Source organism: Paroedura picta, chromosome 7 (genome assembly GCF_049243985.1).
Source record: "Paroedura picta isolate Pp20150507F chromosome 7, Ppicta_v3.0, whole genome shotgun sequence".
Classification (NCBI taxonomy): Eukaryota; Metazoa; Chordata; class Lepidosauria; order Squamata; family Gekkonidae; genus Paroedura; species Paroedura picta.
Genome location: NC_135375.1, coordinates 37,389,851 through 37,413,257, shown reverse-complemented (window position 1 = coordinate 37,413,257; position 23,407 = coordinate 37,389,851). Strand labels below are relative to the sequence as shown.

The following is a 23,407-nucleotide window of genomic DNA, read 5'->3' as shown; positions in this document are numbered from 1 at the left end:
CCGCAAAAAGCGCTTCCTTGTAGCGCTTTCAGGGAAATCCCCAAAAGTGGATTCACCCTCCGGAAAGCGCTACACTCCTGCAACCAATCTGCAACACTAGCAGGAAAGTTCTGTGTGTTACCATTGTTGTGGTTTCTACAAAGTCCCTCCCCCTGGCTCTCTCCTCTGATCTTCCGGCGAAGCGATCGCCATTTTTTTTTCCCCGAGCGAGCAGAGTTCAACCCACCAGTGAGCCTCTGTTTAGAGGCTTCCCCGGCTTCAGTCCCTCCCCAGAGCTGTTTAGTCACTAAGCACAAACAACAGAGAAGCCCGTTTGCTGATGTATTTTCCCTTTATTTTTTACACTGTTTTCGGCCGAAAATCAGGCCCGTGAGGGGGGGGGGATTTTTTTTTTCACTCGGGGGGAGCGTGGCAACGATGAAACGACAGCTCAAACACACCTGCCAGCTGGATGGGTCTCTCCGTTGCAACGAATCAATACATATTCGTTGCAATGGGTGTGTTTTTTTTTTTAAAAAAAAAACCTTTCTTAAAGGGAAAGGGGCTGTTTGGGAGCATGCTAACGGCTGCCCATTGGCTGCTTGACGGCCAGGGGCGGGACAAGCTCGGCAATAGCGCTTCCTTTCTAGCGATTTTTGCTGAGACCGGAAGCTTGTGGGAAACAATGGAAACGCAACTGGATTCCACTACAAAGTCAGGTATGCATAATGACGAATTTCACTATTTTAAATGGCGATTTTTCATTCAGCAAACAATTTGCTACAAGGATCCCGGTGCGGAAAGCCCCTTGTTGTACATCAGAATAGGCCTTTACTGTCTCCAATAGTACTCCATTGGGTGGATAAGAAGTGTATGTTCAAGCCCTCAATCTTTATACCTGGTTCCCTTGCCATAGCCTGAGTTCTTCCTTTTCAAGTCGGATGCAGTGTGATTTCTTCTCTCCTACTCTGTTTCCTTGTTTACCTGCAACCTCCTCTTTGCTCTTCCATTGCTCATCTAGGATTGACTGCCAGCCCTTCCTTATTGCATGTGGATTAGGGACTCCGTTCTTTCTGTTCTAATGTCCATTTATGTCTATCCCACTGCATACTTTGATTCTAATTCGTACTGCCCCTTACTTGCCTCTTTTCTTTGGATTGGTTTGCTCTGGATTCACTGTGTGGGAAGAACATAATTTGGAACAAATTTAACTTTAAATGAGGCTCCAACTTCAAATAACATGATTACATGTAAGGTTTGTGGAAGATGACAGGTTTTTATTGTATTTTGGCAGGATATAACTGCTTGTTCTTTTGTTTTTCTATACTGATTCTTCATTTTTTAAGGTAAGAGTTACTTGCTGGTTATGTGCATGTCTCCTTGCCAACTTTATCATGACAGAGTGAGAGTCCTCCATATAGCAGATAAAAGATTTCTTTTCTGCCTAGGACATATGTCTTGGTTGTAGATGTGTAGGGAACACTTTGGCATATCCATGCCTGTTAGTAAGATGAGTGCTTAGTGTGTCAAGAGATTGTCCTTGGTGACCAAACTTTAAATCCCCAATCCCCACCCCACACTGCCATGAAAATCACTTGGTGACCTGGTAGTCTAGGTTCACTTTTCAGCTTAGGCCATGCCACATGGTTGATATAAGGACAAAGTGGGGAAGGGAGAAATTTGTATGGGGCCATGAGCTTCATCAAAGATGAAAATATATTTAATAGAAATGCATTACATAGGATATTAACCTGTAGCAAAAGCAGTCCCAAATACTGGAGCCATCATAATGTGGCAGCAAAAATAAATTTGGATTGCATGAAGAAGAAACAAACACAAAACCACAGGTCTGTTTTAAGTGTTTATTTAGTTTGCTGTATCAGAAGCCTTTATCTGGTATAAATTATATGAAACTATTAAATATACATGTGAGATTGCATGTGAAAATTGGTTGCACACAAGCTGATAAGCACTTCATTATTTGGAATACATCCTAATCTTCACTGCTGAGTTTATCAAGCTGCCAGAAAGCTTGCTGTCACATCTGTGCGATTTAAGTTATAATAGGAATTCACTGTAGTCAGCTCTTTTTAGATTCCAAATAAGATTGCAGATGGTTTACAAACAGTGTGATTACCTGGTTGGGAGCAGTAAAAGACAGGATGCTGACAAAGATGTAGAATTAAGATTACAAGTAGACTCCGAAAGGTTGGTCTCAGTGACAAATGCTCAGCATAACTCTGTGTTACCAGTTTTATGTACCTACAGTACTCGAAGATGGCCCATAGCTCATTGGCAGAGCATCTGATTTGCATGCATTAAGTCTCAGGTTCAAACGTCAGTCCTCAGTACCTCCATATGTGTGTTATACCCTTTTAAAGCTTGGATATGTCTTTTTTCTCATGGTGGCCCTCCTGATTCCCCCCACCCCCAATCATACATCAGCTGTACACCTGTCTAGAGTTACACTTTAGGAAAGGGAGCCTGCAGGAGGAGAGGAAATCAGCAAGTATCACTTTTCTCTCTTCTGTAATGGAAAATCTGTTCCCTAGGAGGAGCATCTGCTGTGCACCGCTGACAGAATGGTTCCGTATTATCTGAGCCACTGTCTAGTGACTCTAATGGATTTAGAAGGGTGTAACTCTCTTTAGGAATGACTGCCAATGCTTAACAAATATCTGAGTTATCAGTCTGGCTAGACTTTGATGGACATATAAGAAGACATAAAATATTGATAATGAAAGTTCACTTGCACTATGACCCTGGTTAGCAATCAGATTTATAGGATGGAGATTTTGAAGAGGCATTTGTCCCTTACTCTTGACCTTCATTTGTAGCACTCTTTTTTCATCATCTTTCCAGTCCACAAGAAGTCACATACAAAAACTGCTGATAGTAAGCTATTGAGATTACTATTGGGAAATGTAGGGGGAGGGGAGTCATAGTTAATGCATATAAATAACCTGTTACACTTCAAACCTAATTGAGCAGTAAAAAAAATCTGTACAGAAACAAAGTGAAAAAAATAATATAGAAATTAAAGCATGGCCACTCAGGAGAAGGGTCATCTTGCATACCCTGGGGAGGATTTAGTCCTGGGATCTCTAGTTGCTGTTACAACATTTACATCTCACTTTTCTGCCCAGACAGAGCCACTGTACCATCATTAATTCAAATTCAAGACTTCCCTACCTCAGCATGCTATTCCATGTGACAATTAACTTGTTCCATTTATGCCCCACGATGGTACTTTATGATGCAAAAATCAGACTTTTCTGGTAGTTAACAAATCTGTTTTGAACTATTTTTGAATGCATGAAGCACTTTCTTACAGAATGTTTTCATACCGTTCTGGTAGTCAACACATCTTGAACTATATTTAAATGTATGAAGAATTTTATTCCAGAATATATTCTGTCTATTAATCTATATTAAGCTGTACCCAGGTTTGTCCAAAAGGTATTTCATACTAACCCATCAGTACATTTTTTCCTGTTTAGTATTTTATTTTGAGAGCTTTTCTGTCTGGCAGAACATGTCTTGTTTACTTTTCTCTCTTTGGAAGTTTGTGTGACTAATTGTTTATTTGGGAAGTACACAAAATATTGGCCTTATGCTTTTTCTCATGCAAGGGCCATTTGTTGCATCTACTAAGTGTTTTTCAGGGTGAGCAAAACCACAGTAGGAGGTTTGCACAGTATAAAACTCAGGCAATGCTGTAATGATCTTTGCCAGAGAAGAGATTTCTTGGCATGTTAGCTACCTTCTCTCATTTGGGGGGATGGGTGGTTTGCCAGAAAAAATAGGACTTCTCGAGTCCTCCACATTCTGCTGGCAGTAACTGAGTAGCATCAAATGTTGTTGTTGTTCATACAGACAGAGAGCAGGAGACCCAAAGTAGAGAGCAGGGTTGCTGTGTTTGTCTCTTTCAGTCAAAGTAACAAAGAATAATACGGCACCATAATATTGTCCTGACCCAACATGGCTTCTGTTATGTTCTTATATGTAGATTCTGCTGGTTTACTTCTATTTAGGTTCAGTTTCCACCTGTTTCTCCTCTTATTCACAACAATTGCAGACCAGTTTGTCTGTCATATAACAAGAGTGTAGAGTCATATAGGTTTCTATAGTTCATTGAAGAATCATGCTGATGTTTTGTTACCATTGTCTTCTTGAAGCCCTGACCTTGATAGCCTAGACTAGCCTGATCTTGCCAGATCTCAGAAGCTAAACAGGGTTGATCCTGGCAAGTATTTGGAAGGGAGTCTTTCAAGGAATATCAGGGATGTGACATGTAGGTGGACAATGGCAAACCACCTGTTAATGTTTCTTGCTTTGCAAACCCCATGGGGTCATCATAAGTCAGCTGTGACTTGAAGGCCACTGCCACTGCTGTCTCCTCAGAAGATTTTGCAAATGAATGGGCAAAGTAAGAGTACTGAATTTGTTAAAAATGTTTTTGCACTTGATTTATGAATGTAACAGAAACTCTTTTGTCAGTGCCATCTTTTCCAGCGGCAACAAAGGGAATTATTTAGCATCTTACAGGATTTTGTGCTAATTTGCACAGCTGTGTTTATTGCAAGGAGAGGATCTATGCCCACTTAACCAATACTGAAAGAGAAAGAATAAGATGCTCTGTTTCTTGTTTCTACTGAATTCATATTAAGTAGAGGCTGAGTTAGTACTCATGTTCCTGATGGCTGAAAAGTAATGTAGTAGACATTACTAAAATATAATCAGCCATTCTTCAAGAACAATGCTTGTTCCCAAAATAGGCTTCAGCATCCTTAAATTGTTACTTTTTCACTCAAAGAGTAATTAACATGTAGACTTCTCTGCCACAGGATATAGTTATGGTCACTAGTTTTGTTCTCTGTAAAAGTGGATTATTAAAATGCATAGACCATTAGTGATCATTAGCTATGATGATTAAATGGAATCTTCATGCTCAGAATCAGTAACCCTGTGAATACTAGTACACAACAGCAGAAGGAGATTTTGGCTTTCAGCCCTGCTTATGAGTCTTCTAGAAATATAGAGTTGGCCGTATATAACAGGATGCTGGACTGGAAGGTACCATTGGACTGATCCAGAAGGGTTGCTTTTAAGATGTGGAAACTGGCCTTGTACTTTATAGGAAAAAAGAACATAGTTTTCAACACTGGCTCAGTAATTGATTCTGCCTTGACTTTAGAGGCTATGGCACTGTTTCTGTGGTTCGTGATGAGCTGGTTATAAGATGATATAATGTACTTCTTCCCTGGTGCAATGTTGAATTAGCACCATATTTCCTTGTGGCTTTTTCCCTGTTTGGGGGGAGGTAACTCAAGTGGAGCCACATTACCATCCACTGGCTCCTTTGGAGCTTGAACTACACATAACATGACTGCAGAAAAAGTCCATAGCTTCAGGCTGTACTGCTTCTCTGGGGAGATACTGATGGTCTTCTGAGGTGAAGTGACTGTCTCCCCACATACATCCTTCCCCATGTGTGCAGCTTTAGTCTGTGGAAATCTAGGACAATGGGAATGATGGCACAAATGCAGCAGCCCCTTTCCTGCACTTTGTCCTCCAACTTCACACAAAAGAGATGCGATCCAGTCACAAAGGTTCCCCTCCATGCACGTAATTAATATCTCGTTATGATTTATATTGTAGTGAGTTAAAATGTATTCATATTGTCCTTGAATAGCAGGGCTGTTGATCTTCCTCTGAAATGCAAGAGTTAGAAGAACGTTTTATTCATATGATGGTATTAGATGCAAATATTGTGCACATTTTAAAGCTATTTAGTTAACATGAATAATAGATGCATAAATGCTGATGTTACATTCACAGATACATTTTTTATTTTTCTTATTTTCAAACATTGTCAATGCAGACCCTAAGCACATCCACTCGGAAGCATGCCTCACTGAACGCAATGGGACATGCTCTCTAGTACACTTAGGATTGAAGCCTGTATCACAGAGGAACTCTCCCTGACACATTTCAGACAGACAGAAAAAAGGACTCTGGTTAGGGATATATCTGGATATATCTGGAGATCCCCTGAAATTACAGGTTATCTCCAGACGAAAGAGATCAGTTCCCCCTGAAGACAACAGCTGCTTTGGATGGTGGACTTCATAGTATTATACAACATGTCCCTCCCTGCCTGAAATCCCGCCAACTTTCAGTTCCACTCCAAAGTCTTCAGGTAGTTCTCAACCCAGAGCTGGCAACTCTAACTTGGGTTGGATAGGCTGTATATATGGAAAAAACATATTTCTGATCCACTGATCTGTGAAAGACTTCTCAGAGATTACTTCTTCAAAGAAAAGAGTTGCTTCCTGCCAAAATTTAGATAGATAGGAGAAGAGGCCATTACATTTTTCTTTCATAGACCCCAGGAACATGTTGTAGAAGGAAGGGAAGGCAAGAAAATCATACTCTATGGGCAGAAATTATTCCACCTATGGAAATATTCAGCTAGACCAAAATCATGTGCATCAGAAATATTTGAAATATATGTGAGTTCCATGATAGTCTTCTTCAGTTAAAAAATGTTACTTTCTCATTTTAAAAAGGTATTTACTAATATTATGCTGAATACTGCAAAACTTAACTAGGGATAGCATTTGTTTATGAATATGTGAACAAAGAAAAAGAAAGTTAAACTGAATTAAACATTCAGCTGGAACCAAGTTGCAGTGTACACAAATTTATTATTTATTGTATTAACTTTGATTAACTTACACCTTCTACCACTTCTCTTCCTAATATAACAAAGGTTGTGATACAGTATGTTCTGTGGTTGCAGAAATATAGATTAGTTATACAAGAGATGTTTCCACACAGTCTAAGAGAGCAGAAGGAATATGTGTAGGGAGGAGCAGAATTGTGGCAGTCAAGCCTGCTCTCAACCTACACATTTTCTGTCTGCTAAGTAAAATATACATTGTGTGTATTCCAAGACCTGATGATATTAGGCTATACCATGCAGTCTTCTCTCCCAATCAAAAATGGGCAAGCAAAATTATTTTATCTTGAGAGCCCACATAGGGTTGCCAGCTCTGGATTGGGAAATACCTGAAGACTTTAGGGGTGGAGCCAGGAGTGGGCATGATTTGGGGAAGGGAGGAAGCTCACTTGAGTATAATGTTATGGACTGATTCTGCATGAGGAATTTGCCCCTGGACAGCCTTTCATTGCTCATGGGTTTTAGTGCGGCTTCTACATGACATCGGCAGCAACTCACGGCTGTGCAGAGGCTGATGCAATTTTTTGCCCGATTTGCTTCGAGATGAGGGAAATTGCAAAATCACAATTTGCCACTTCTTGTTGCATTTCCAATCGGGGCACAAACAGGGGCAAGCCTGTCTGGAAGGAGAAATGCATGACAGCCTTGGTAGTATTTGCCTGCCCTTACACCTGCCCTCCCTTCTCCATTTCCAGACCCAAAACTGTTCTTTTTAATGGTACAGTCCGTGTTACTGCGGGTCTGCAAAGTGACATGCCCTCAGTACAAATAAAAAATGTTATCTTCATTGTGCTTGGTAATTTTGGGATTAGGCAGCTAAAACACATTCCTGTTTGTGTTTTCTGGACTGGGGTATCAACAGGAAAAGGGGAGGCATGTGATGAAGCAGCCCTCTCCCTATTAGCTTGGCATCCATGCTCTGTTTTAAATCATTATTGTGAACACACAATCATCAGGGTCATGGTACCACAGCCATCCTAACACAAAGCTACCCAAACATAAAGAGAGACCATTATACAAAGAACCCTGAAAAGAGATCTAAATACACGTGTTATTGTTGTGGCATGGTCCTGTGGCAATGCGGAAGTGTTCATTTAAAAAGAAATGTTATACTGTTGTGGCATTTCCCCATAGCAATGCAGAAAGGTATTTTTAAAAATTAATTTCAGGGCTCAAGGGAGGGAAGTTGGAGTCCCCAAAACAACCACTGTGAAGGGATTGGTGGCTTGCGTTGATTGACAACCTGAGGAGGAAGGGGAGAAGTGCAGGTTGTCTATGCTTTTGGTTTCTCCACCACCTTGTTGGGAGGTTAAAAGATGCAACAAGACAGTAGGAAAACACAGGAGGGGTCTCCTGTTGGGAAGTGTACAATCATGCAGTTTCCAAATGCGTGTTTGCAAGCAGGAGGCGGAGTGTGTTTGATGCCTCTGTACGGATTCGGTCATGGAGCCCACCTTCCAAAGCAGCTATTTCCTCCAGGGGAACTGATCTCTGTCACCTGGAGATGAGCTGTAAAACTGGTGGATACTAGCATCCCTAAGTCCACATCAGAAAACCATCATATGAGAATGCTAACATGATAGGTTTTTCTATGTGGCTAATAGAACATTGACTAATCTTTAGAGAACTTGGCCAACAAACTGATCATCAAATACTAAGTAAATGTAGGCTTCATCTTCTGACAGCCTATTCAACTAGCTTTGTGAGATTAGGTTTAATGTTTTTCCTTCTGGTTTGAATCACTGAAATGCCACAAGCCTGTTTTATGTCATACTATGAAACACAGAGGGGGGAGATGGTCCCAGCAATCAGTTGGAGAGGAAAAAAACAACTCCAAGGGAAGGCTGGCTTGTAATAATAGATAGATGTTCCAACCCACTGTATTGAAATAAATAAAATGAAATAAAATTAGGCATCTTTTTCCAGTGGTCATGAAAAACTGCATGTTCATGATGCCCAGGATATGCAAGATACTCTAACGGCAAAAGCATGGATAGGCAAGGCAGCAAACAAGGAAATGAAGGAACAGGACTCTGCACATCTTTTCTGCACAAGACTTTTAATATTATGCATTCAAAACAGGAATGAATCCATGGCAAACACATTTTGTCACAGGTCTAACCAGCTCAGCTTGTTTAATTAAATCCATGAATCTAATGCTTTTACTGTGTTTCAGACCTTCATGTCTGTCATTGGCAGAAAATAACTAAATGTAATGGAAACTGAGAAGTCTTTCAAATACAGTGTCCGTTGGCAAAGTAAACCCAGTTACAGCCATTTTATGAATTTATAAAATTTCTCCTAAAGGGTATAGTGAGTAAGAGTTCTCTTGTATTCAAATAAAGATGTACTTTTCAATGTGCCACCACACCTAGGCCCATTATGCACAGCTGCCGAAACGGCGATTTCGGGTCACATGGAAAACGCGGAGGAGGAAGAAACGAAGCACACCAGTTATGCACGGGAGGGGGCGCGATGGCGGCAAAACTCAGAGTAACCGACTATGCACGCAGCGATCCCGGCGCCACTTCTAGTTGCGCCCCGGTCACCCGGAAGCTGCGCTTTCTTCCACGTTTCGCTGATGCAGCTTTTTCGGCGGCTTTTTCGGCGGCATGCACCGAAGCTGCGGCCGGTTGTAGCCGGCTCCGTGCATTATCGGTGATTTTAGTCGCCGCCATTCCACCCCGAATGTGCGTTATTCCCCCCGTGCATAATGGGTCCTGTTGATTCAGTTCTATTTTAAATGATTAAGATAGCAATTGGTTGAGAATGGGGAGAAATGAATTGGGGTAAACTAGTGCTAAGCAATGTCACTGAGAACATGACTTCTGTTCTTTATGCAGACCAGAAGAGTGGAGGATATGGTACTAAAACAAGTGGCTGGATAATGGAATACTTATTTGTTAACATTATTGGAGGACTGTAGGTGGGGATGCCAGCCTCCAGGCAGAGCCTGGGGTTCCCCAGAATTGCAGCTCATCTCCAGATTATGCAGATCTGTCACCCTGGAGAAAATTGATGGTTTGGAGGGTGAGCTGTATAGTACTGTACCTGACTGACAAAACCAAGAACTTACAAAATAATTCTGCACTGGCTTCATTCTTGAATGGAAGCACAGAAAGGGAATCTTTCTGTGCCTTTTAGCAGCTCTGGTTAGGGCAGTGATCAGTGCATTTTGGTCTGCATCTGTATCTCATGCATCTCAATATCTGAATTTAAGCTTTTAGCTATAAATGGCAGAAAGAGTAGACCAGGGTGATATTGCTCCAAAAGCATAATTACACCAGTATTTCCAGAAGGAATATGTGCATGTAAGCAGGGTTCTTTGCTTAGATGTATGAGGAATTTTGCATTCAAACAGCTAGGGCATATAGTTCTGTGCCCTAGCTGACTTTTGGAGCTGTGCATTATTAGCCCAGTTAAAAGTCTGGTGATTGTACAAATATTAAAATTGGGAAACAGGAGGTCAGGTAAAGTCCCTGACCCTTTCCCTCCTCCCCTGGCATCATTGATTAATTGACTAGAGATACACGTGCATATACATGCTTCTGGATTAGGGCATTGTGCTTAGTATGCTTAGTATGCTCAGAAGCTATGGTCTTTAAGATGCTACTGGACTCAAATCTAGCACTCAGAGATGTAATTTCATAAAAATATCCAGTGACAAATATTAAGCACATAGGGTTTTACCATTTCATTTGATTGGTTGAAACGCATAGGTGAGTTAGGTCAAATTCTAACACTAACATTGTCCCTCCTTTGCCCATTTGGCAAGAGTTAATGCAGCAATGCTGACACATGCAGTTTCTGCAGGGTAACCTCATTGATTGGCTCAGAATGCCATTGCAGTGCTACAATCATGATATCTTCTTGCAGAAGCCTTAATATCCATTCCTAAAATATATTTGCCAGAGTAGCAGTTTATGTTTTTGGAGTATAAGATAGCTGGAGGCTAAGGTAGGCACTTTACAGAACAATCAGAAATGTATCTAGATTTTGATGGAAAGCTTTTTGCCTCCAAGTATAGGGGATTTAGATCATGAATTTTGATGGCAATCCTCCCCAAATGCTAATTTGAACAAGGTAAAGTGCATTTTTGTCTTGCTCTTGTTCTTCCTTATCTGCAGAGCCAAGCACTTTTTAAAATAGAGGATTTAGAGCTATGGAAATGATGCCTCTAAAGAACCTGAACTTCCGGCATCGGAGCTCTTCAATTTTGTACCTTCTTATCTATTTTCAGACTTCATCTACTAATTGCTACTCTGAGACAGGTAGAGGTTTCCCCTGCAGCATTCAGCAGCACTGCTGACTGCAAGGACTCTACCTGGCATAGAATTTAGTGCGTCAGCATTCTAGATAGCAATGAATGAAAAAATCAATCAGGATAAATGCAGCAGTAGGCAATACATGCAACTCTAGCCTACTTTGTGCATGGTTTTCAACATTTCACTGTAGACTAGAGACTCTAAAATGGTAAGTGTATTTGAAGCAAAGTGTGCCTTTGCTGGATTCAGCCTGGATTCTCCTTGGATACGATGAAGACCACATGGCTAAATTAACCAAGGACCATAAAAAGCCCAAATAACTTTGAATTGTAGAGGGTAATACATATCACTATATCTGAAACACAGATGATTATTTTTGGAATAACAGCAGAATACATTCAGAGCATTTTAAAGACAAATCCAAAATACACTTACCATATAAGAATGATAATAATTGTTAATTGATAGATTTAGTGGTGGAGGAAGGAATTATTGCATGGGGTTTCAAAATTATTATTTCAATGGGCAGTTACTCAGTTGCATATCTCATTTCTACATGGCTATGAAGTTAACTCCATCATAAAAGGATCCATCTTTACAAGTTAAAAAAAGTCACCAGCCTGCAGTAACTTTTCAAGCAGAGTGGGTTAAATTTTTTGAGTGCAATGAGAGAATGATGGGACTGTAACAACTTGCGCCGTGCAACCCTGTAAAGGTTTCCAAATTTCACACATATCTCTTTATATGTGGTCCTCTGACAGTGAAGAAGATTCTTCGGCTATAAAAGATGAAGAGTCTACTTTTTCTGGTGCTGATTTCGTTCTGCTGGGCTGACCAGCATGCTACCAACTTCACTCTGGAGCATGACAGAATTATTCACATGCATGGTAAGTAAAATAAATTGAAACTGTAGAGTTATGATGCTGTACTGATATTATAAAAATTGCTGCATTTTAAAAACAAAATGATTTAGCTATTATTATTATTGCTAGGTTGCATGAGTATAGTTTGGACATTTTGAACTGCAGTTACACAATAGGAAACCCTGCAGTAATTCTAACATTAAAACATTGTATTTGTTGAAATACAAGCATGCATACACTGAAAGCAGTAAGCAGTCTATTGGCTGCAGAGTATTTACTGCAGAGTAAATAAGTGCAAACTAATCATCTAGAAAGACCTCCATGTCATAGATGTATGGCAGTAACTGATTAATGAAAAAAATAAGCATACAATTCAAGAAAAATGGGGGAAAGCTTACCGCACTGAAGAGATGTGCTTCTCCATAGCTTTTATGCATTAACTAGCATATTGTCCCTCTGCATAATCCTGTGTGTCCTTTTGAATCCTAAAGCTTAAGGCTGTTAGGAGGTTTTGAGGCTGCAGTGCAATGCAGCTGTTTTCCAGCCTCTGCTTGAGCAGTTGAGGGTCATCCTGCATGGAGCAAGCCAAAACATTTATTTAGGTGAATGTGACAGGCAAGTGAATAGTGTTAATTCTAACAAGACTGCCTATTGGAACATATAAAGTTTGCACATTCAGGGAATTTCTTTATTGGTGTTTGAAATTGTTATTAAGTATATGCAGTGCTGCCACTTGATACTTAGAAGTGTTTCATGTTTGCTAGCCAGATTCAACATTCCCAAGCATCAGACCCTATTTCAAGGTCAAAGGAACAAATTTCCCAGGACTGGTTTTAATGCTTAGTAGAAGGGAACGCTGTCTGAGTGTTTCAAAAGCAGGTGAAAGCTGGGGTGTCAGCTTATATATTTCTAAGAATTAGCTTTACGCTTTAGTTATCTACCTTTTCTTTTGTACCATAACTTTTAGTGGAGAAAGGGGAAAGAAGGAGGACTTTCTGAACATTTGGCATACACTGAACTCCTACAATATCCTTTTTAAGCTTCTAAGTGAAAGTGTTGCTCATAAATCACCATAACCTTGGATTAAAAAAAAAAAAGACTGAAATAACCAGGTAAAATACAGTTTTTAAAAGAGGCTAGGGAGTTTTGTAGATTTTGAGAGGAGTTCATATATAGGCTCTTACCTAACAAGTGTTGAATAATGATTTGTGTTTTTTTTAAAAACTATTTCCTATAAACAAATGGGGCTATACAAGAGGGCTAAAGAGTTAACCAGTGAATATGTATTTGCCCCTGCCAGTTAAGACAGCAGTACATTTAAATTAATAATTTATTGGCACTTCCATGAAGAGCAAATTGCTGCTGTTTCATTTCCAAACCAAGAACCAAAGTTTGTGATGACACCTGGTCTCCAGACCTAGAACCTAGGGGTTTAAATTTCATACTCAGCAGACTTCTTTTGTCTTTAAAGAATTTTTTTTATAACTTAGAGTTAAGGGGCCACCTAGCCTTCTAGAGCTCAATGAGGGCACTGCTTGAATTCAGGATACCACCTGGTATTCACCTGGTTTATTATGAGAATTATACACTTGAAGAAATAGGATTTATTTAATTATTATTTTAAAGCTTCTATTACACCCCTCATGACAAAGTGGCCAATGTTGGATTGGGGGAGTCTTCAAGGTTTGGAGGTGGAGCCTGGTGAGGGGACAATACTCAGCAGGGTTATTGATTGTTGAATTTATAGCCCACCTTATTCTGAAGCTCAAAGCAGAATACAGAAAAGTCCTAACTTCAATATAAAACCCCTCCTCTAAAACTAGCACCCCAATACAACATCAAGTTAGTGAAGTTTCCTGCTCCCTCCCCCTCAGACAACCACCATGGGGTCTGCTCAATGATATGGTGTAGCCTGAGGAGGGTCCAGTGATCTTAAGAACCTGCCCTCAACCAAAGATCTGGCGGAAGAGCTCCACTTTACAGGCCCTGTTGAATGCTGATAGTACCATCAGGGCTCTCAGCTCTCCCGGGAGCTCATTCCACCAGACTAGGGCCAAGGCTGAAGATGCCAGTTGAGGCCAGGCATATTTCTCTGGGGCCAGGGACCTCTAGCAGATTGGTACCCTCCATGGGGAATAAGGACACAAGCGGTCCTTCCGATAGGTAGGGACCAAGCCACAATTGGCCTTGAAAGGTTAGAACCAAAACCTTGAACTTGATCCGGGCCAGAACTGGCAACCAACGCAGCTGCCTCAGCACTGGCTGGATATGGGCCCTTCAAGATGTACCAGTGAGGACCCTAACAGCTACATTCTGCACCAGCTGGAGTTTTTGGGTCAAGGACAAGGGTAGGCCTATGTACAGCGAGTTACAGAAGTTCAGTCTGGAAGTGACCATCACATGGATCACTGTGGCCAGACAATCCTATGGCAGGTAGGATCCTGGTAGCTGTGCTTGGTGAAGGTGGAAAAATATCATGCATGCTACTTCTGTGCCCTGGGCTCCCATCGGTAGGAAGGCATCCAAAATCACTCCCAAATTCCTGATCATGGGTGAGATGTTAAGCCATTCCCTGGCAAACGTTGGGAGGTGTGCTTCATGTCCTTCCCCTTTCCTGCTCAGCCACTAGACCTCCATCTTGGAGGAGTTGAGTTTTAGATGGCTCTGCTCTAACCACCCAGCAACAGCATCCAAACATCTGGTGAATGTATCCAGGGAGAAGTCTTGTTGGCCATCCATGAGGAGATAGAGCTGGGTGATATCTGCATATTGATGACACCCCAAGCTGTAGCTCTGGACCAGATGACCAGCTAACCTAGAGGTTGCATAAAGATGATGAAATGCCCCAGTCAGCTCCACAGTGCTTTGCAGTACTTCGGGGCCAACTGGGGCTCTTTTTTTTTTTTGCAGGAAAGTGGGATTTTATTGTCATACAATCCCACCTTCCTGTGACACCCCCCTCCCCCTGCCACTACCTCATGTGGCGAAACCTTTCTGCCCTGGCTGTATCCATAGGGACACACAAATCCAGGATGGGCCATGTCTACCACTGAAATGTGTCCCCAGTGGGGACACAGAAAGCAACTGAGCATGTAACTTAGCCACAACACAGTGCATAGTTGGCATATTAGAATTTTTCTTGTCCCCAATCACATATGATGTTGTCTTTCCTGATAATTATCAGTTCCATATGAATTCAAGTCTGTTTTATGCAACATCTATATCTTGAGCTAATAAGAGATTGCTTATCAGGGGGCTGATCTGGCTATAATCCTTACAATAATAATGGGGAGAATTGTTTTGGTTTATGACAATCTGGGGATGACAGCATAGAATTTTGGCACATAACTCTTTTTCTCATGACGGAAATTAAATGAGCCAAGTGAACAAGACGGATTTTTTAAAATGCCTCTCTTTTTTGGCCTGTGCAGTTAATATGATGATTCTCAGTTCCCAGATACAAAGATTTTATTTTCTTCCAAAACCCCAAAAAGACAAAGTGCACATAGAGGAGGGGCTCTGCCCTGGATACCCAAGCCTAGCTTTATCTCATCAGAACTCAAAAGCTATAGAGAGCTGCCGCAGAGGCAGGCAAAAGCAAACCACCTTCAAATATCATTATCTTGAAAACTCTAGGGAGCCACCATAAATCAACTGTGACTTCATAAAAAAAAATAAAGAGGAGGAAGGTCTTAAATTATCTGCTCCAGGCACCAGATAAACTACGAACACCACTGAGTGCAATAAACTGGGTTTCATGCCAGAAGCAAACTTTAGGATCTGCATGCCCAACTTCCCTTTTCTGTTGGGCACATATTGTCTCTTGTTCTTTTCCAACTAAGTTCAGTGTTTTGCAAAATGGGACTGGGGATGCAAAATGAACTTTAAGACCCTGGTTAGATCTGAGACCTTAGTGTTGTTTTAGGACGGTTGCTGGCCTCATTTTAACAATTGTGGATGACAATTTAATGTAATACTAAATCTATGGAGGTCAAATTTATGAAGAATAATGGTGAGAGATGTAGCTCAGTTCCAGATCCTTAAATCCTAGTTACTTGCTTATATAAAGTGTTTAAAAATGTTTCATAATGTTGAATGTAGTTGTTTAGGCAAATGAGAGCATGACAATTATACAGCAGCTACAACATAGAATACTTAGTTTGGATAGCTGTTGGTTTTATCCATACACAGAGCTGCCATATTAGAGCATTATTGAGAGTAGTCCTGCAGATAATAAGCTATGAAGCTTTATAGGTGAAAACTGGCACCTTGAATTGGGCCTGGATACTAATTGGTAACCAATGCAGAATAGATACACATTGAATACACACAGATATATCATCTAGTTATACACAGATATACCATTAAGTTCCTAATAGTAATTGACCTGCAGCTTTCTGTACCAGCTGGAATTTCTGAGTTATCTTCAAGGATGGATCTATGTATAATATTTTTAATGCATATTAAGGTAATATGCTTCAGAAAAATGTAAACGTTCTTTAATTTTTGCTGCTACTGCCACTATCCTACTAATACATTGAACAAAATATATTTATTTAAAATATTTACACCTCACATTTCCTTTTGGCTCACATTCAAAGTCTTCGTCAAATCATGATTGGAGATGCAGTCTGTGTTAAAATTTTTGACTTGTGTTCCTTTGACTTGGGTTCCTTTGTAGATATTAGCTACTGTGACTACAGCTAGAGGCATCATGTCTTATTCTGTCTACAAGATGGGAGGATTGTGCAGAGACATGGGGACCAAATGAGAAGGCATGTTGTCTTGTCTCTAACTGCACTTAACATTACATGTGAGAAACAAGCCATCACCAAAAATTGTCCGGCATCTCTTTCAGAGTTAGGAAGCCCAACTATTCATCTGTCTGTGAGCACACCAATAGGTATGGGCATAAACCAGCTCACAAGCCAAAATCTAGCATTAACTTGGACCAGTTTGTAGCCCCAAAACCAATTTTCGGAGAAGGTGCCTTTTCCACCTCAGCCATTCCTGTCTCACAGCAGATGAGCACACCCACCACACTGTTAGGTTGAAATGGCTGTCAACCATTTAATGCTTATTTTGATTAGCCATGGCCAGGAGAAAGGGGTAACCAAACTCGCCAGTTTGGTTCGGTGCCTTTTGGCTTGGTTCAGGGTTCAGTTCAGGGGTCCCTGTGAACAAAACCAGATATTTTAGGTTTGTGCCCATCCCTAGTCACTAACAATGAGAAGCTGGACAAAACAGTGTCTCCTGTTGTTCAGAATGAAGGCGACTCTGATCATCCTGTATCTCCCACTATTACAAATGCAATGAAAACATCACCACCTGCAGAGCTGCCAATATATTCTTTGTCATGTTAAAGATTTACTCCTACTCATTTGAAAGTTGATCATCACTATCACTAAACATTATAAAGATGAAGTTACATGCAGCCAACTCACTCCCTACCTAATTGGCCCTGAGGTTTGCTGCCAGTAGGGAGATACACTCTGCAAGTGAGGGGCAAGCAGTTCAAATTACACTCTGCCAATGAGGGGCAAGTAGTTCAAATTGCAATCTGCCAATGAAAGTCAATCAGTTCAAACTGCATGCAATTTCTACATTGGCCCTTCCTGGGAGTGTGCAGCCAATAGGAAAAGAATACACTGCTAATACGGGCCAATCAGTTCATATTGCATTCTGCCAATTTGGGACAAGCAGTGCAAACTGCACTCTGTCAGTGACAGCCAATCAGTTCAAATTGCAATCTGCCAATGAGGGCCAATCAGTTTGAATTGCATGCAGACAACTCAATACCTACCTGATTGGCTCTCCCTGGGAGTGTGCTGCCAATAGGGAGATACCACTCTGCCAGTGAAGACCAATCATTTCAAATTGCACTCTGCCAATTAGGGCCAAGCAGTGCAAACTGCAGTCTGTCAATGAGGGCCACTCAGTTGAAATTGCATGCAGACAACTCAGTCCCTACCTGATACACCTTCCTTGGAAGTGTGCAGCCAATAGGTAGACAGCACTTTTCCAATGAGGGCCAATGATGGGGCTTATCTGTCCTTTTCTTCCTTTTTCTTCTGTTTGCTGGGTGGAAGAGGTGTTGGCTTCTGTGAAAGGCCTTCCTGCTGGTAAGTTGCTCCATTCTCCGCCTCTTCCCACTCTCCCACCCACCTGGCAAGGGGGGGGAAGCCAGGTGCTTCCTTTGCCTCCTGTGTTGGTCTCAGGTTTCAGCTCTCTGCTGAAAGGAAGTACAGATGAGCTTCCAGGGAGGCAGTGGTCTTCCAAAGCAGCTGTTTTCTCCAGGAGAACTGATGCCTTCCTTCCCTCCCCATCTCTTTCTTTCTCTTCCATCCTGTCTTTCTCTGTTTCATCTTCCTGAAGACTTCCAGACCACACCTGAAAGTTAACAAGCCAGCTGTCTGTATATGGAGAAGTCAGGAATCAAACCCAGCTCTTGAGATTAGAGTCTGCTATGCTTTAACCACTTTACCACAGTGGATCTCAAAACTGAGCGGTGTTCAGGGGGAGGAGGGCCAGAACCCAGGAAGGTCACAGTGTAGATATATGTTCTTACCCCTGTTTTATTCCTGGCTTTGCCCCTCGTGTAGTATAAAAATCACCATGTTCTTTGCATGTATATTATTGTTAATGTATTCCAGTTTGGGAGTCCAGTTAGAACTTAATGGAGGGAGAATGTTGCAATCTATACAAACAGACCTTTAGATATGGCCCTGCTGGAGTCCTGTATGGAACTTAGTGGCTGAGCAAGCTGATTGTGGGAGGCCTACCAGAAGAAGGCCCATTGAGAAAGGGAATGGATCAAAGAACAAACTAATTGTTTTTAAAAATTGAATCAAAGCTACCCTATTATTTTACACTATTTCCATCTTAATCTAGAAACTAGGTTGTTAGGTATCAGCAGCAGCCCTCAGTCTGTTAATAACTTTGCAAGTAAATTAACCTTTTAAATCCTTTCCATTTCTATAGCATATGATCTATTGAGGTTAACTGAATTCATTTTGAGGAAGAGTGAGAGCCATTTTTTCATACTTTCTCTCCCAAAAGCTATGAGACCATGTGCTGAATTGTAACACTTGCTCTGATACGTATAAATACAATAAATGGAATACTATGGGATATGCCAGTCATTTAGAAACTGATTCATAACTTGATCTTATTTTCAAGTTTCCATCCTGCTGCTCTCTTCCTTCATTGTCATCAAGATCCTTTTCCTGCCTGCCTTTATTGTTTCCTTGCTAATCTGGTATGCATAACTCTTATTCTGTCTGTCCATAACTTAATACACAGAACTATTTAAATGTATACCAGATTTGTACTTATACCCATTAATTCTAAAATAAAAAAGCTTCATTATTAATATCACATGGAGTCAGTGTCTAGATAGTTCATAGAAAATCCACATGTATGGATTTTCTTTTTAATAAAAAAATCCTTGATATGTGACAGCTATAATATCTATTTTTTATGTTATGGATATTTTATTATCCACTGCTTTGTATTCTGCAGTATCTGCAATGATAAAAGACAGCTGTATCTGCAACTCAATCTAAAGATTTTTAAATGTGAGAGAAAAAGTGTTCAAAGGATAATAGTCAAAAGAGCTGTTTGTCATTTTCAGCTCTGGGCATTTCATGGATTTCCCAAGAGAAGGGTGTTTTGCAAAATACCTTTGACTCAGAGAAACTATACAACTCTCAAGACTTTTAAAAACAACAATTGACCAAGCTGATTCTCTTGAAAATGTTGATATGCCTAGGAGTCACCAGATGTGAAAGCTGCTATAAGGTGAAAAATAGTTCTATTGATAACTAGAAAGTTTGGAATGGAAGGAAGTACACAGTAGTTACCAAAATAGTTACCAAGTCAGGTATACTATCAAAAAGAAAAAGAGGCTGCATTTTCATACATGTGAAAGTTATATCCAATAATATGTATGTGTGACATTTTAAGAGGGTCAATTGACATGCAAGGTTTTCTTCCTGTCAAGTAAATGTGGTAATTCATTGACTGAGATTTTTCAACAAGACTGCCTGCCAGATGAAAATTTGCTGAAAGCTGTTGAAAAAAAAATAGAATACTCTTCAGGGCATCTGAATAATATGCGCCTTTAGCAACATTAAATCACAAAATGTTTTACACCATTGTAGTCCCACTAGCTAAATATAATTAATTTCTGGGTTGCAGGACAATCATTGATGTGGAATATTAACAAATATATATGCATGAGTCAACCCCGGATTCCCTCATCTTCCCCATCCATATTGCACAAGATGCACCTGGAGCGGCCAGAGAAAGAGTGAGCCCAGCATATCAAGGAGATGGGCAGTATGGCTAGCCTCTAGGCTGCCTTGCCCTCCATGGCCAGACCCATGTAAGCCAGGGAGAAAGAGCCCCAGCACCAGTCCTCCCCCCTTCAGCCCAATGGAGGGAGATCATGGCTCCACCCTTTCATGCTGAAAGGGAACCAGCCAGTGCCACAGAGCCTGAGGCAGCAGACATTACTGAACTCAAGGATGGGGCCAGTGATGGAGGCTGGGCTGATGGCAGTGAAGAGGGCCTAGTTGACTGCTTTTGTGGAATAGCAGCTCAAACATGGGGAAGCCTGAGGGAGGAGGATGGATGCATCACAAGTGAGCTACAGATCAGGCTGCGGAAGGAGGGCAAGTCTTCGACCCATTATGCACAGGAATTTTAGCGCGCGTTCGGGGTGGAATGGCGGCGACTAAAATCACCGATAACGCACGGAGTCGGCTGCAACTGGCCACAGATTCGGTGCACGCCGCCGAAAAAGTCGCGTTAGCGGAATGCGGAAGAAAGCGCAGCTTCCCGGGCGACCAGGGCGCAACAGGAGGCGGCGCCGAATTGACCGCATGCATAATCGGGGCGGCCAGAGGGTCGGAGGCAGCGTGACCACTCAAGCGGCTGCCAGAACGAATGGCGGCGCAGGCTGGGGGGAACCCAAGGGAACACGGATGGAAAGGCGGCCGGAGAGCTCACAGGGGGGCGAGGGGATCGCCACAGCTAAGGACGGCAGAGAGGCCGGCCACCCACCTCCCACCCATTCCCAAACACACACCTCAACCACAAACGAGAACGGAGGCGAGGTCTCTAAGAAAATACAAAAACTTTATAAAACAGTGTGAATGAACAAAGCACAATTATACAATACAAAGCTTAAAGTAGTGGAAACAATATAAAGGGGGAACCTATGGGGCAGAGGAACCGGGACAGCAAAGAAGGGGAGAGGCGAACTGGGAGTAAACTAAGGGGAAGGGGAAACATGCTCCCTACCTCTCCATGCCTGACAAACCCGGCAGGGCTACGCCTGCGCAGGCTGCTTCCACCTTCCTGGCCTCTGCCTCCAATGCTCGCCAACACAGCGGCACACTCACCTCGCTTCCCCTTGGCTCCGCATCGATGTCTTGATACCCGCCGCTCTGGGTTTTGCTGCCATTGCACCCCGTCAAGAGCATAACCGGTCTTCCCCCTCCATGTATAACCGGTCTTCGCGTCTTCCACCTCCGCATTTTCCATGTGACCCGAAATCGCTGTTTTGGTGGCCGTCCATAATGGGCCTTCCCGATAGAAGAAGAAAGAAGCTGTACAGAATGTTGATGGAGATGCAGATGTTACATAAACTTTCCTCTATTTTGATCAGAAAAAGGAAGGAAATTGAGAGGGGTGGAGCTAGGAAGAATTGAGAGGATAAAAGGTCAGCTGGGAGGCCAGCTGAGCAGAAGAAGCCTACATCCTGAAACTGCTGCAGAAGGACTAAAAGAGGAAATCACTCAAGTATCTTCCATCACTTTTCTGATGCTGGCTGAGATTAATGGAGGGGCAGCTTCAGTGGAGGACAGAGAACCCTCAGTGAAGTGATGGAGAGCACCCACAATATATAATTGTATTAAAAAATAGTTGAATTAGTAAATGAATATCTGAATATAGAAGTCTCTCCCCCTGGTTTATATAACGTTACAGTGATGGTCAAATTTTTAATCTTATTGTGCAACATAGAGTTATAATCTACAGAACTGATGGAAATCGGTGTCATTCCAAATATAAGCAAGCATTCAACATTGCATGAGTTCTATGAATGTATTATATGGCTTCGCATATCATTGCAAACTATGTTTGAAAATATAGGATCCTTTATCTTTGACCCTGGTACATCACAAAGTTTCAGAAATAGTCATCAACTGACAATGCAGACCATTTAAAAAAGAAAAACAGTTTACATAAACTTGTAGACTGTCATTAATTTAAAAAAAAACTCATTTGCACAGAGAAAAATATGTCTTAATCCTTGTCTCTATTCAGATGGGACTAATTTAAGCAGTAATGAGAAATGCCATGTCATTGTGAATAAGTATAGCAGTTCTTTTAGTCTTGAAAGTAAATGGTCTAGTGCGTGTATCAATGATGGAACATAGAGTAGTAAGGAACACAGAAATTTTATTTGATTTGGACCTGCTCATTTTTTATGAAAGCATCTTGAACAGCCCAGTTTAGTGTGGTCTCATTAGAGCTTGGGAGCTAATGGTCATTACTTAGATGGATAACACCAAGGAAGATTGGGGTTGCTATGCAGAGGAAAGCAATGGCAAACCATCTCTGTTAATTACTTGCCTGGAACTACCATCAATTGCTTATTACTCAGTGGTATGTTCTTCTGTTTTATCCATATTATCTACCATCATACTCCCCCCCCCCCCCTCCACACACACACACCTTTGGAGTATGTAAAAACTTCTTGTCTGAAGGTGGCCTAGTTTTGCTACTTTTGTAGTTGGCATGTGGATCAGCCATTTTACTGTTGCCGTGATTATTTTTGCCTTTCTCACAGTGTAAATCAATACATTCAGCAGAATGGGACAGTGAATAAGTAATTAGAATTTCAGAAAACTGCAACCAAGCAGAAATATGAAACAGAGCTAAAACTAAGCACAAGTATTAAAATGATATGTTAAACTATGCAGAGTAGAATTGTGCACACAACAACAGACAGTACATACTTTACACAATAGTACAATCCACTGTTGTTTACTACAGCAATTTCCTGAATTATAGTACAGCTCTATTACCTCTGTAAACATGCCTTCTTGAATAATTCAGTTTTGTGGAGTTAGCAGAATGCCAGCCCTGCCTGGAATGCCTAAGAACAGGCAGACCATTCTATAGTAAGGTGACCAGGTTGTCCCACTTTTGGAGGGACATCTGGGGGTACCTGGCAAATTGTACTTAAGTTGAAATTTAAAAAATATATATTACAATACTATTTTTGCATTCTATGAAACCTTTTGTCGCTCCATATAGACCAAACTTTAAATCAAGAACCCCCCCGATCAATGGTGTCCCGCTTTACCAATGTTAAAATCTGGTCACCTCATTCTATAGAGCAGGGGCTACTACAGAAAGTACACATGTATGCACAGCTGCTGATCTTGCCCAGTTGTTGGATGGCACCTGCAGAAGACCGTGCTCAGATGAATGAACCTGTAATGGCAGAGCATAAGGGGGAAAGTGGTTCTGCAGATATGAGG

At 41.4% G+C, this 23,407-nt stretch overlaps 2 protein-coding genes across 2 annotated transcripts in view; one reads left to right on the top strand and one right to left on the bottom strand.

Moving 5' to 3' along the window:
• Positions 1-23,407, top strand: part of HAPLN1 (hyaluronan and proteoglycan link protein 1) — a 69,622-nt gene that overhangs the window by 28,313 nt on the left and 17,902 nt on the right. Inside the window, exon 2 of the mRNA XM_077347539.1 lies at positions 11,751-11,876. Coding sequence (XP_077203654.1) covers positions 11,777-11,876 — 100 coding nt within the window. The 5' untranslated portion in view covers positions 11,751-11,776. The remainder of the gene's footprint in view (positions 1-11,750; positions 11,877-23,407) is intronic.
• LOC143841688 (uncharacterized) lies at positions 1,846-22,673 on the bottom strand. Its single transcript, XM_077346372.1, has 5 exons — positions 22,596-22,673; positions 21,260-21,466; positions 17,824-18,242; positions 12,251-12,423; positions 1,846-5,693 (listed from the first exon to the last, which is right to left on the bottom strand). The coding sequence occupies exons 1-4, from the start codon at positions 22,671-22,673 to the stop codon at positions 12,354-12,356; spliced, it is 774 nt and encodes a 257-aa protein (XP_077202487.1). The 3' UTR covers positions 1,846-5,693; positions 12,251-12,353.